Source organism: Sinocyclocheilus rhinocerous, unplaced genomic scaffold (assembly GCF_001515625.1).
Source record: "Sinocyclocheilus rhinocerous isolate Xijiao unplaced genomic scaffold, SAMN03320098_v1.1 scaffold1252, whole genome shotgun sequence".
Classification (NCBI taxonomy): Eukaryota; Metazoa; Chordata; class Actinopteri; order Cypriniformes; family Cyprinidae; genus Sinocyclocheilus; species Sinocyclocheilus rhinocerous.
The window spans coordinates 562755-578095 of NW_015640452.1; the positions used below are offsets into that span (position 1 = coordinate 562755).

Here is a 15341-nt window from a genome sequence, read left to right on the forward strand (position 1 = left end):
GTGGCAGAGTCTTAACTTCGATAAAGAATATCTCTTGGTTTTGAGACTTTAGTCTTTGCTACTTCAGGGATCTTATTTATGCACAATCAGCTTGTAACACTCCAAAGAGAACGGAAAACTTGAAATCGCATCATATGACCCCTTTAAAATATTTTTCAAGAAATAATAAAAGATTATTCCAAACTATTTCATAAGGTTTTAATTAGATTTGTTTTTTCTTCATTATGATATCTGGACAGAACACCCAAAATTAATTTAAATTCAGAAATACAAACATGCTCCTTACAGTAGACAAAAATAATAATAAATGTGGACAAAAATGAGTGTCATTTAACCTTTTATTTACATTTTAAATATGTGTAGTTGGTGCTTTTATCCAAAGTGACTTACACTGAACTCAAGGTATACATTTTTCAGTAAAAAAATTCCATGAGAATCAAACCCATAAATTTGCAAAATTTTATATTCTTACATAGTTTACCAACAATTATCTCAGTTGTGTCTGTTTCGAGTCCTCCTAAAGAGTTTTATAATAAACTTGTGAGACAAAGCTGATATTTAAATATAACAACAGCAAACTCCACAGGTCTCCTGAGCTTTGACAGAACAACCTCAGAGTAATACAATTTTCCTTTGGGCCAAAAAAGAAAAACTACATGCACTTTTACAAAATGCAATGTATAATACAGGATCTTTTTCTCCATCTTTGACCTCTCAGGAAAAAAAAGAAAAAGAAACACTACTATTTGGTTTCCATGGTAACCATAGGATTATTCTGCTGGAATCACTGTTGGGTATAAACTTTGTTCTGCTAGAACAGCTGGGACACTGATAATATTTCCAAAAACCGCTGGGTGAGGAAAAGCTCCTTTTAAGAGTATGGTGCACTCTCTTCTGAACGCTGTAAGATGAGGCAGCGTGCCCTTGATGCAGCCGCAATTAAATATTTACAGCTCCTCTATATTACACATATTTCTTGTGACAGTTGCGCAGAAGGACAAGATAAATGCCATCGAGTTCAACTGACCGGCATCTTCAGTGGACGACAAAGGAACCTTTATTTGTATCACAGAATAGTATCACAAGTGTGAATTTTTAGCAGAAGAATAGGTTGTACTGGACAGGTGGTACTGACCAAGCCTGACACCATCCCACCAGCGCTGGGGGCTAACAACTGCTCCAACACACACACACACACACACACACACTAATGGCACTCAGTCACAGAGTGAGCCAGTCAGGGCCGAAGTGCAAGACGTGGCACCTGCTGGGTTCTCAGCTGCCTGTTTCCCCAGCCTGCCATGCCACCCAAGAATAAGACAAACCCCAAAGCAGTGCCACTGTGCCATGTCTGAACGCTCACGCTACAGCCGCTCAACAGCACCCCTCCTCAGCTGAGATATCCCACAGTCCTCTTCTGCAAAGGTAGGCTTCCATCAAGCCAAGCCTACTGCGCACGTGTATCTAATTGAAAATGACTTGTGGATAAACAATATATAAGCACATTTTAATTTAGTACTGAAGCATGTTATACAAGATTGTTGTAAATAACCTGATCTGATGGACAATCCAGATGTTATAATTTGACATTTGCGCTGGAAATTTTTTTACATGGTGAAAGTTTATCAGAAAAAAATAGGGGAAAATCTAGCCACACTTTTTGTTAGAAATTCTGTGTGTGTGTGTGTGTGTGTGTAAAGGAGCAGATGTCATGGAAATTAATGTCAGAATTAAAGTTGTGAAACTAAAGTAGCGACTGATCTTTTCTTTTGTTTTGAGACACACATGAGTGAAACGGATTATCTGAAAAGAAAACAAAAAACAAAAGTAGAACGGTACCTTGGTTCTATCCATCACTTCTGATGCAAGCTTGCATCGATTGTAATAAAGGGGAGAGGTTTAAGCGGACTAAATTAGAAGTTCAACATATGTCACCAGAGAGAAGTTTGTCATTTTACCGGATGATCTATGATTGACCGGATTATGATTCTATGATCACATTGATAACATTACGAGGTCAATTATTTTAAACTGGTTAATATTTTTTTGCATCGATGAATCACTCACAATAAAACCAACAATGTGCATTTAGAAAATAAATAGAGTGAATTTTCCTTTCATGCCGCCTTTAAACCTCAATTCAAACAAGCAGGAAATGATTGCAGATTTGTTTTGAAACAGCGTACATTTACGTTAAGCCTTTCACACTAACCAGACTGAAGCCTTTTTCCTTAACGCAGTGATCTAGACAGACAGAGATTAAATCTGAAGATTTACTGTACGCAAAAGAACAGAGCCTGTACAATCTGAGATTATAGTCCACCACCTTTCAAGTGCTTCCTGTCACCATGTGAATGGTTAAAGACAAAGTTTTTAAGGTATACATACAAATGACAACAAATAAGCCAGCTAGCAAATGAGCTACAAACCACTGTCAGCCCTTTGCCACTCGAAAGGCCAGAATCCACTCCACTGACGAAAATACAACATGACTAAAAAACACCTGACACAAAACACTTCAACACTGACACAAAATCAAAACAGACCTTCTCTTTAATAAATAACAACAAATGAGAAACATGATCATTAGCCCACAAGTCTACAAACAAACACTTGATAAGAGCCAGTGAAGAAAGCAGCCAAAGAGGAGATTACAGCATAAAAGCTTCTACAACAATCATTCTCAAATCAATTTATGATATAATCCCTTTTCTTTTCTCTGCCCCCTTTATAGCGATAAAGGGATTAACAAATGAGGAATTATGCATTACAATATTTTAATCTCAAGTGAGGCAAGGTTACAGAAGGCATAGAGGAAAGCCAAGTACAGTAACAGTAACATTCCAATAAAAAAACTTTTTTAAATAGATTTATTTGTACTACTGCACTTGATTGACAGTGTATTTCTATCCACAATAGGGAACCCTCTTTTAAGGGAGAAACACCTGTGCATAAAGTTTCTGCGATCTCTTTTTTTTAAGTTTAAAAGATCTAGATTAACAAAATGGATCATCTCTAATCACTTTCTCAAGGTAAGACAGTGTACTGACAAACCAATATGCCTGTTGTACACCTCTGCAAATTGAGACTCGAGTTGGACAAATACTGAGTTCAAAGAGAACAAATCACTTGATATTCTATTTGAGCATGGCTTTACAGATCGTGTGAAAAGAGAAGAGCACAACGCAATGAATTTCATTTGCTCAGAGTTTAAACATTACTGATGTGTTTATGACAACAAATAATGTCTCAACTGATGCCTTAAACGTAAAAGCACCTAAAAAAAGAACAAATTTGAAAGAATATTAATATTTAGTATCACATCCACTGCATAATATTTTCAGGAAATAAACACTCAAGCGTGCATCAAACTTTAAAAAGAATCTTGAGTCATTCTAATAATCTTTAAGGATTTCACACAATGATTTTATGATTTTACAAAGAGTATTATAGGTCATTTGTTTGCCATAAGTGACAATGAATAAAGCTGTGATGGGGGAAAGGGTATTACTGAACCGACCTCATCTCTGAGATCCTAATGCCCCTGGGCTTTGTGATTGTGACTAGTTCTCTATTGAGAGTTCAGCTTCATAACCCACTTTTCCAGCTACAGTTCTGTTCTTAGCCTTCATCTCAATCTATTCAACTCACGAGCCAATAGAGAAAATCATTTGAACTTGGTGGATCATTTTTAGCCATCCAGATATAACCATCAAATCTACAATCTATCCTTTTACAGACACCCTTAAATAAATGTTTAAACTGAAAACAGATAAGCAGAGATATTGGGAATTAAAGCAAAAGGAGTAACTTGTTTTAATCTGCCTGTCAAATGTAAAAGTAAAATCCATTATGTTCAACAGAGTATGAATATTCCTACACAACACATAATCTGATTGTAGAAACTATAATCAAGTCAAACTCACAGAGCATCACTATAATACAGTAACAGTTTCACTCAATTTAAAAACAAAATTAATAAAAAAATGCATTATTGTTCTGAATTTAACCAAATTTTCTGTAATCAATTTATATCTGTTCATTACACTACAATTTAAATATGAATGTTTGCTCTGCAAGCTTCAAAATCATATTTTATTGTTTGGATTTGGCTAAATAACAATCATTTTATCAGATCAATAACAAGCTGAATTATTCCTAACAAACTAGATAATTAAAATAGCAGGCTTGCCACCACACCTAAGCACATGACAAAAGAAAACAGAAAATGTTTTTAAACCTTTAAGAAACCAGATTAACAAATACACAAAAATAGTCACTTCAATGACAAGAACATGAATTAAAGAATTATGGTTAATTACTATATAAAAAAAGAAGCTATTAAATCATATCTAACCTGTGGGCATATTTAAAAAGAAATTAAAAAATGGTAGTTATTTGGTCAACATTTCCGAATTAATTGTAAAAATGCCATAATGTGCTTAAAACATTATCAATGCACTGTATACATGTATGATTTTAAGCAGATTATAATTATAGACAAAAACAATATTTTAGAAGCACTGGAGACACATTTGAAACTATTTACAGCATTAAATGTCATCTGTTACATACATCCAGCTCTGCTCTGCTCTCTATGTTTTCATGCTTCCACTCCCTTACTGCAAATACACAAGACTCCATAACAAAAGATCACATGAAAACAGGGAGAATCCTGAAAGGAGCACAGGCTGCTCAGTAAAGGACTGCTTGATGCAAGCCAAAATTTAACAATCTAAAAGTAGCATACATCAAGGGAAAGTACAGCTGCTATTCAAGAGACTTTGTATAACCATTGCAATAGATCTTTTACAAAATGCACAGAAAAAATACTGGGACATTTCTGTTCTAAAAAGATATTCAGTACCAATTTACAAAAATATATTTTTAAATAATCTTCAAGTTATAGGCTACAATTTTTGTTTTTAAATAAGAAAACCTGTGAAAATAAACTGTCTGATAATTCTTACAAATTACCTATGTGCTACTTTGAATTGACTTGTTAAAATTATATGTAAAAGTATATAGGCTAACTTTTAAGACAGCTGACTAAATGTTCATGTAAAAGGTAAAGAGTTTAAAAGCATTTTTCATTCAGTTCTGACTTGTTTTACAGCTTGATTTGTGAAAATATAAAAAACAATTGGCCACTGAAAACATAATGGATCACTGGCATACAATAGTTAATAACTTACAGATCAATATGGCAATTTGGCAAAAACAATACTCATTTAAAACATATCTATTTTGACTATCTATTTTGTCATTCACTAGCCTACATGTGATCATTTATATTTTAACATTATTTTACATGCTATATTAAAATGCATTTACATGTAATATTTATTAAAAACAGCCATAATATAACTACTTAATACAAATCACAAAAAAATCAGCTGCATAAAAAGCATGTTTGTTTTTAATTATTTCTGTAAATTGTAAAGTCTGTTCAGCAAATGTAATATACCATAATGCACATTAAAACTAACTATGTTTTCACTTATGTGGGCTAAATTAGTCCCTTTAATTTTGCAGTTTTAATTTAGCCTCTTCTAACAGAAACCAGTTCATCATAAGAATTTAATGTCATTGTGTCTTACAGAAAAAAGCATCCCAGTGTTAAACAATAAAACAATTAATTAAAAAACATTATAATTATTAAGGCAACAATTCTGTACCAAGCAAGTCAGTGTATGAAAAAAAATAATAATCACATATATATAAGATATTGGCTCATTCGCCTAAATGCCATTTTCTTTAAATGCTAGTGACGAGAAAACGATTCAGTCGTAATTTATTTACTTTGAAAAATTACCTTTAAAGAAGACCTCGTTACAGTATGCATATATAAATTAAGCATGGAAATTAAAACAGCCGTTACTAAACACACCCTTTGAGAGCATTAAACACAGAATACACCAAGGATTCAGTGAAATATCGATAACACCTCTCATTTCAGTGTCCAGGTTAATGTAATTAATCACAACAGCAATAACAAACGTATGTACTGCTCCACAGAATATCTACGCCACATGCATGCTGCATAATAGCATTGCTCAGTATGTCTAAACTATGCACTGTAAAACGAACACTGAGGTAAAAAAAAAAACACACACACACACACATTAGAAATACCTATAATCACGGCCAACATGGACATGAGAGGCTGCAGTACCATATCTAACACATACGCGCCTTGTGTGTGAAGATTATATTGCGACATAAATGCGTCCAGATATCGCACATTTGTAACTTGAGCCGCTCCAGTTCGCTTCAGATTACACTTCAGATTCTAGAAGCATTCTAGAACTGCGTGAAACGTTCTAGAACGAGCTGCGCACACACAAACGTTCTGCTCGTACATGCTGCTTTCAGTCATGTTAGGTTGACTCTAGCAGCAGCATGGCCGACTCTTCCAAATCAAAGACTGGCCATCTTGACTGCGCACTTTATGCAACACACTCCCCGAGTTACATGCGACCCTCTGAGGCGCCAGAGACCAGTAATTAATATGTTTTCCGAAATAACGCTTTTGCATCTTTACAGAAACCTTATTTTTCGATTTAAGCGTTGTGTGTGACGCCTTGTCTGACAATGAGACGCCGTAACAGGCGTGCTTTTGATATAAACTAAGTCTGTACATGTAATTTCACATAAACCCTTAAATCTCAAGGTTGTGGGCTGTTCTCTAGCCATTTCTATGCCGCCCTCCCGTGGAACACAAACGCAGGGCCTATAGGGGAAATCACGTGGGCCACGGAAGGGCCTAAACACGCGCCATGAGGTCATGCACAATGATCTTGCTCTTGTACAATTCAAGCATAAGAAAAGGGCGTAATATCAGATTTCAGATATGTTTCGGTTAAAACTTTATTTCCATATTTGCATTCACTACCTGGATCTACTGCACGTAAACACGGCGTGTTCTTAAAGCTTCTTAAACGGAAAATCTGTGCTACATTACGCAAGGAAACACCCAATATCAGTATTCTCTTCTACGCCTGATGCAATCAGACAGCGCTTTTACAGTTTATAACTTAGAGGTAAAACAGCGTATTTTGAGGCCACATTGTTTCAATGCTTAAGATGAACTGCAAAAATCACGAGCTCATTAACCCTGACAAGAAATGAATTAATTACAGTTCAAATAAAACGAACAGGCAAGAAGAACGTAGCACTAAAAATAAAGGTTAAGCTTGATTGACAAATATGCAAAATAACCAAAACATTTTTTATTTCCTTTTCCCTATACATCACATTTTCACAAAGACAAAAAACACTGCACCAGCAACTTCCAAATGCAGCAGAGATAATGCTTCTTTGCACTGCAAAAGCATATAAATAAAGCAAAATTATTACCTTACCTTAGTTTTTTAGGAACAGAGTAGTCGACCTCGATCACTTTCCCATGTAATTCAACTTTCCCTGCGAGCAGCAAACAAAACAAATGATCACAAAATTACATTCCTCCAGTTTATTATCGACACCGCTGAAATAAATACTTCAGCGTTTTTAATCACATTTATAAAACAAACAACCGTGCGTGCAACGTAAATACGTGGGATACAATCACACGTGCAAGTTCGTGCTTATAAATGCACGCTGGCGACGTAGTGAGTTTTCTCATGTCTACATGTAAGGTGTAATATCTTAACCACACTTCCTATTATGCCTGATGATATTATGCGAAATGCTTGATGAGCTGATACCATATGAAGAATGGGCAGCCATGATTTCCACTCCCACTAACCACATACGAGCAACGAGGAGAGTTTGAAGAATGGGAGGTCAAAGGATAAGACTCTTCTGCCTAAATTTGTCCCGTTTCTTCAAGTAGGTTTGGATGTGTACTTTTCTGTTGCATGCACAACGACTCGCGAGCGTGAAAGAAGAATATAGAGGTGCTGTGCATCTGTTGTGTATGAGTGGCCTGGCGCAGCACAAAAATTGGCATCTCACCTCCGTCCCCCCAGCTACCTGTTTATTAGCACTTTCCTCCAGACCCCCGTCACCCACCTTTAAGACACCTCGTTAAAACATACCTGGACACCATAGGAACATGCATGTGACGCCTTCTTCTCGCTCAGTTCGCTCGCTTCTTTTCAATAAAATCAAGACAAAAAATAACTGGAAAATAATTACGCCTGCCACCCAAGCATCAGACCCATCCGATACATTCCTATGGGCCGATGGCTGAGAAATCACCCCCGTTCAGCACCTCGGCTTGGCGAAACAAGCGTGTATTTAAAGAATTCTATCATAAATTTAACTTGTATCGCGTGTTGGAAGCCAGCGCGAGTGTGATTGAGCTCGCGGGCGTTCATTCGCGCACTGGTCCGCTGGCGTAAAGAACTGGAGCAGCGCGCGGCTGATGTGCGAGCGTTACTTTTTCTTTTCTCTTCCAAAAAAGTCTTTTACGATGCCAGTCCAAGATATATATAACCGTGACTTTCCGCGATGTGAAAAACGCACTTACCGGATAGAGTCTCGATGGCTTTAATCGCCCAGTTCTGGTCGGGGAAGTCCACGAAGGCATAGCCGGATTTGAGCAGGACCTGGTCGGTCACGGGAAGCTTCCTCTCGCCGAAGAGCTGCTTCAGGTCCTCCACGGTCACCGAAGGACTCAGATTCCCCACATAGAGTTTGTTCATGGTCTATACGAAGATCTGTACGTCCAGATATATCGGCGTGCAATGGATAGCTCGAAGTAAGGAAAATAAAATAGAAAAAATAAATAAAAATAAATGTGCTGAAAATCAGCAGTCAACCCCCCAGATGCAGCCGGACCCCCCCTGCTACATACACAACTCTGTTCCTGCTCAAACTCTTTTACTGGGACTGAAAAAAAGTGTCGTTGCGACGTTACTCTGTTGCCAACAAGCGCCGCCTCTAAATAAAAACGCTCTTAAATATCACAAAATCACTTTTGAGGTGTTTATGGAGATTGGTGTCTGGTGTTCAATTTGCCAGCATAAATAATCGGATAAAGCATAATGATGAGACTCAGTGAGTAACACTGGAGGGTTTAGTTCATAGAAATCCACTTACAGAGAAATAATGTCTGTTCAAGTCAATATTATATTGTAATGACAGATCATACAGCCCTTCAGCTTGTGTTAATAAACGGATGTATGCGTATTTAAACCACTTTCAAAGGCAGTTTTTTATGTACATGTGTGAATGACAGCTTGATTGGCATCTTTAGGGTGTTGTGGATTGATGGGCGTTTTCCTCTGTCACTTGTGAGAATAACTCGATGTTTGTTTTATATTCGTTTATGCTCTTCGAGTTTGATTCGATATTTAAGCTACGATTAATAATTGGGACTGCAAAACTGTAAGCACAGACTCCAAAGAGAATAGCTGCTGTGGGAAAAATGGGACTTTCTCTGGGAACGCCCATGTCAATGGAAAAGAAACAGGAATGTGGAAAAACCTTATGGAATTATGATTCAGGAGGAGCCTGAACGTTATATATGAATATAATGCATTGATTCCACTTAAGCAGACTGTGGTAAGAGACTTCCAAAGATGACTGATATGAGCAAAATCTCAAATCATGTTTATATAGGTGTGTGTGTGTATATATATATATATATTTATATATAAAAAATCTAGATGATTTCATTCATTGCTATAGTATTCTTAAAGTTAATCTGGGTGGGATTCTCACATTAAGTCTGAAATGTTTGCCCCCTTTACTTCTGCTGATTTCTGTGTTTAGAGTGACTATACATCAGTACAGGATTGCTCTGTACTGCAGTATACTGGGGTTTTCTCCAGTGTCTCAAACATTACTTATCAGAGCTCCAATTTAGACCCTACAACATTACAGGTCTCCAAATGCAGCAGTGCCTACTAGCAATGCATTACAACAGCTTAATCTTTACTCATAACATAATCTAGGTCTAAATTGGGGCCAGTTACCGTCAGTTTGTGGTGTTTAAAAACACTTTAAATATATTAATGATACTGATTTCAGAACTTCAGAAACCCAATTAAAATCCCTCCAAATAACCAGGTACAGTAAAAGTAGGGAATCCCAGAAGGGTCAGCTGTAAGCAGACACCCACACTGTGTCCAAATTAATGTTAAATCCCCGAGTAGTTTAAACTACATTTTTTACACATACTGGAGAAGTATTTCAGTTGATCCTATTATTAACAATATATTCTCTGAGGTAATGGGACTCAAATTGGAACAGAGCTCAGGCAATGGTGTTCTAGCGTTCCTATTCAATAGGTCTATTAAGTTCACTGCATTCAAGGCAAATGTCTTGAGAGAATATTTGTATGCATTACATAAATATGCTGTCCATAAATCTGCAGTGGTGGATTTCAAGACAAGGATTTCAATTTAGGTTTGAAACATATAGATTTCAATGTTTTGAGTGATTCAAGCAGAAGCTCACATCTGGGGGGAGGTATAAAGCTGTTTATTGCAAGACCACTGCTAAGCTTAAAACACAAAACAATGGTGTGTGAGCAGGACATTTTATCATATAAAATAAATGCAAGTTCAGCATTAGATCGGAAACTTAAGGGAAAAAAAATAATAATTCAACAGTGCAAAAATATTCAAACTACTGAAACATCCAGACCGGTCAAAGACACATGAAACCTTTAGGCAAGAAATCAAAGGGATTGAGTTTAAAGTCCATCCAAACTCATGCCACCAGAAATAAACATCTACGTCATCAACAATGTCATTGTCATCAACATCTTCATAGAGGGCGAGAGGAGTCAAACATCACTTCAGTAATGACCTGTAAAAACAAATAAAGGTTTTCTAAATATTTTATTGTTGTTGTTGTTTTTTTACATACATGTGTCACAAATCACCAGAGCACTTACACTGTGTTGAGCTTAAGCACTCTTCAAACATAAAGCCAGGGAATCAATACAAGTGACTTTCATTGAAGTTTATTGTGGTAGCGTTTGTGCATTACTTACGAGGGGAGTAGGAGCGAGAGCGTGATCTTGACCTGTATGGTCCTCGGCCGTAGTAGGGAGAGGGGGATCTTCTCCTGTGAACAGAAAGCTGAGATTTAATGGAAACGCCAGCATCTACAGATCACAACAAAGAAACAGCATTCAAAACTGTACAATAGCAAACCATTTTAAAAGTTAAAAGGCATATAGCAAAAATAGCTTGCTGTATGAACTGAACTGATATAGTATGCAGTCTGTAGGACCAGGGCTCAACAGCAAGAATAAGCTGATGTTCTGGGGGCAAGTGTGTGAGTGTTTCAGGCTAGTTGAATAGACTGTCACTTGACCTATTTAACCAGTGGTGCTCATCAACTCTACACTTTACTTTTAATTATCTTATATTGTTTATATGCCATACAAACTTTAAAATTTTTGTCTTTCTAAAATCTACTGAATATAATTTCTGTAAAAGTTATCATGGTACTGTTATTTAGCTTTCTAACATAGATAAGCATGGTCAAAATGGTAAAAAAAAAAAAAATTATTTGTGGTATTCCTGTAAGCATTTACTAATTATAAATTAATAAAAAATAAAAAAACATTTTACCAGCAAAAGAGATTTATGAATTTATAGCTGCATAGCCTCCAGATATTACTACCAATTAAAAACCTTAAATAAATTTATCAAAATTTTTGCAAAGAAAATGTATATTGAAAGAAGTCTTTTATGCTCAGCAAGGCTGCATTTGATCAAAAATATTTAAAAACATTAATATTGTCAAATAAAATTACAATTTTAAATAATTTTATTTTAATACACTTTAAAACAATTTATTCCTGTAATGACCATGCTGAATTTTCAGCAGCCATTACTCCCAGTCTTCAGTGTCACATGATCCTTTAGAAATCATTATATATATATATATATATATGATCTGATGATTTGCTGCTCAAGAAAAAAAATGTTTTATTATCAATGTTGAAAACAGTTGTGCTGCTTAACATATTTAATTCAGGATTCTTTACTAAACAAAGTTCAAAAGAACAGCATTTATTTGAAGTAGAAATCTTGCGTAACATTATAAATCACTTTTGATTAATCAAAAGCATCTTTGCTGAATAAAAGTATTACTTAAAAAAAAAAAACAATGGTGGCATGGTAGTGTGTTTAACATTATACTGCATATATAACATAAAATGTTTTGTAGTGAAATGAGTAACACAATCAGCTGGTTAAGCACAAATCTAATCTACTGGCCCAGCAGAGAGGACTCCTTATTGTTGAGCCATGCAGGATGTCACTTCAAACACATACAGACTGTTGAACAATAGGGGATCACCTGTATGACCTGCTGTTGTAGTAGTCACGATCATCATAGCGATCATATCCACGCTCATAGCCTCGATCACAGGAATCACGGCGACGGCTTTCACTCGGGCCACCACCACTGCACAAGAGAAAAAGATGATCATTGATATACACAACACTGATCAAGACTATTTACCATGAGAGAAATATTCAGTTATCAGTGTTTATCATCTAGAACATTCAGATGGGTTATTTGAGTGTGTGATTAACCAGACTGCAAGGAATCTGACTCACTATGTTGGTCTGCCCATATATATTCCTGGAGTAGGTGTGTGTGGCCTCTTGGTAATAGAGTAGTCGACTCTGATTCTGCGGCCATCTAGCTCCATACCATTTGCACGCTCCTTAGCCTAAAACCAAAAGAGACCAGAATAACCCATACTGAGCACACAACAATATTCTTTCTGCTTAAGGACATTAATCCCAGGTATGTCTCTATTGGTGGACATAAAATAGCTGCGAGAACAGTACATTCAAAACAGTAAAAAAAAATGCAACTTTGCTGCTGACAAACCAGTGTTTTCAATTATGCAGAATACTACAATCAATACACAGAAGCATACAAGTGACTAACTAAAGTTCACCCAAAAATGAAAATCTGCCGAACATTTACTCATCTTTAGGCTATCAAAGATCTAGAGTTCTTCATCTGTTCATCAGAACAGATTTGGATAAATTTAGCATTACTTGTTCACCAATGGATCCATTGTAGTGAATCAGAATCATCAGAATGAAAGTTCAAACAGGTTTTTTTACTGGAGAAAGCAGTATTATGGATAGAGGACTCGTATTTTTGGGTGAAATATTCCTTTAACCTTCAAAATCAAGCAATTGGAAAAACCTTTAAAACGGTCAATTAGTGATTTCAGCAAAGGCAGAGCATTCTCATTTCTTGTATGAACAAAAACAACTTTTCGCTTTATGGAAATTCATACAAATGACAGCTGCAGTTTATTAACTGATCATATTTCACAGCTAAATTGCATGTTACTATTCAGCTGGAAAATTCACCTCTTTTGAATCTTCTCTGTTCTCAAAGTAGACAAAAGCAAAACCCCTGGAGCGCCGAGACTGCTGGTCGTACACAATGCTGACATCACTCAGAGGGCCAAACTTGGAGAAGACCTCCCTCAGGTCTCTCTCTGTGGTGTACAGGCTCAGGCCAAACACTCCCAGGCAGCTGTTTGGGTCTGGGTTTGTCTAAAGGTGAAGAAAACTTTACAGATCACAATACAGCGCTCCAAAAATACTGCAAAAAACATCAGGTATGGAACTGACTCATTGTCTCACCCGGTCTCCAAGGTGACGTCTCCGGTTGGACATAGGAGAATGACTATGACTGCGGCGGCGATGGTGTCCGCTGCTGTATGAGCGGCTGCGTGAACGTCGCCGGCGAGAATGAGAGCGTGAACGGGAACGACTGTAATGTCGGCGAGAACTCCGATGGGAACGAGACCTGCAGAAGTATGGAGTAAAATGAAAAAGAGCAACGTAAAAGGCAACAGACTTGGAGTCTATCAAGTTACCAACTAATGAGTCCTGTCTTAAACTTCTTAGACAGACCAGAACCTCCAGCTTCAATTTCATTATATATCAAGTTCCTACTAACACATGTCAAACTGCAGAGTGCTTAAAATCGTAGTCCTGGGTGGGGGAACATTTTTTAAATTTGGCCTAAACACCATTTCTACTTTTAACCGGAAAGCAGCAGGTGTGACTTCCACTCTGCCGACTCGGAGTACTGTGAATTCCACTAGTAGCTGAGCCACGAGGCCATTTCAAGAGTTTCAAATGACATGCAATTTTGGACTTAATCAAAAGCAACACAACTGCTTCCCTATGTTATACATATAAAAATTTTTAAAAAAAAAACACTTTTGCAAACATGGGGGGGGACAAACACTCATTTTGTGCAGAAAAATAAAAATCTTTCAAATACAATAGGGTTCTTACCCCCCTAAAAACTAATGATACGAATCCATTTCAGTCTTGTTTACGGTAAAGTTGATCAAAATTAAATCTTTTTTTTATTTTTATTAAAACAAGTAGATATCTGCCAATTGACTCATAAAAATCTACTTAAAAGGGAACAAGTTTTCATATGCCTTTGTTATTCATACGCCTTTATTTATTCTTGTTTTAAGCATACCCAATGTTATTGAATTTTTCAAGACTTCATTTTACACTTCCAAGTAAATGATTTTATGTCCCAAGTAAATGTATAGTAAAAGGTATATTTATTTTTTTGCAATGCATGCAATATTTAATGCCTTACATTTATGAATTTAAAATGTTCTGCTCTGATTTAAGACCCTTTGTAATGCCTTAAATTGTGGAAGGGTGAATGAAGGCTTTTTAAGACACACAAAGAAACCCAATAATACAGTTTTACAATAATATAAATTTTACTAGTATTTTTACTTGCCTTCCGGTAGTTTTTTTTTTTTTTTTTTTAATTGTAAATCACTTTGTGACAAGGTTCTATACAAGTTTATTATTAGTTAAGAACAAGGATGAAAACCCTTGTTTTCCCGGCTGCGTGAACGTCGCCGGCGAGAATGAGAGCGTGAACGGGAACGACTGTAATGTCGGCGAGAACTCCGATGGGAACGAGACCTGCAGAAGTATGGAGTAAAATGAAAAAGAGCAACGTAAAAGGCAACAGACTTGGAGTCTATCAAGTTACCAACTAATGAGTCCTGTCTTAAACTTCTTAGACAGACCAGAACCTCCAGCTTCAATTTCATTATATATCAAGTTCCTACTAACACATGTCAAACTGCAGAGTGCTTAAAATCGTAGTCCTGGGTGGGGGAACATTTTTAAAATTTGGCCTAAACACCATTTCTACTTTTAACCGGAAAGCAGCAGGTGTGACTTCCACTCTGCCGACTCGGAGTACTGTGAATTCCACTAGTAGCTGAGCCACGAGGCCATTTCAAGAGTTTCAAATGACATGCAATTTTGGACTTAATCAAAAGCAACACAACTGCTTCCCTATGTTATACATATAAAAAATTTAAAAAAAAAAACACTTTTGCA

At 36.5% G+C, this 15341-nt stretch overlaps 2 protein-coding genes across 3 annotated transcripts in view; both read right to left on the reverse strand.

Annotated features, from left to right (window-relative positions):
- The window catches only part of LOC107752879 (insulin-like growth factor 2 mRNA-binding protein 2), a 67840-nt gene extending 58799 nt beyond the window's left edge, over positions 1-9041 (reverse strand). The window contains exons 1-2 of the mRNA XM_016568948.1: positions 8477-9041; positions 7365-7425 (exon numbers count right to left, since the gene is read on the reverse strand). Of these exons, the coding sequence (XP_016424434.1) occupies positions 7365-7425; positions 8477-8651 (236 nt within the window). The 5' untranslated portion in view covers positions 8652-9041. The remainder of the gene's footprint in view (positions 1-7364; positions 7426-8476) is intronic.
- A 1375-nt stretch (positions 9042-10416) lies between these two features.
- Positions 10417-15341, reverse strand: part of LOC107752881 (transformer-2 protein homolog beta-like) — a 7068-nt gene continuing 2143 nt past the window's right edge. The window contains exons 3-8 of one of the 2 annotated variants that reach the window (XM_016568950.1): positions 13590-13755; positions 13311-13499; positions 12534-12649; positions 12280-12378; positions 10952-11025; positions 10417-10764 (exon numbers count right to left, since the gene is read on the reverse strand). In XM_016568950.1, coding sequence (XP_016424436.1) covers positions 10754-10764; positions 10952-11025; positions 12280-12378; positions 12534-12649; positions 13311-13499; positions 13590-13755 — 655 coding nt within the window. In that variant the 3' untranslated portion in view covers positions 10417-10753. Of the gene's footprint in view, positions 10765-10951; positions 11026-12270; positions 12379-12533; positions 12650-13310; positions 13500-13589; positions 14092-15341 lie in introns of those variants that run through there. The other variant, XM_016568949.1, reaches the window with a different exon arrangement.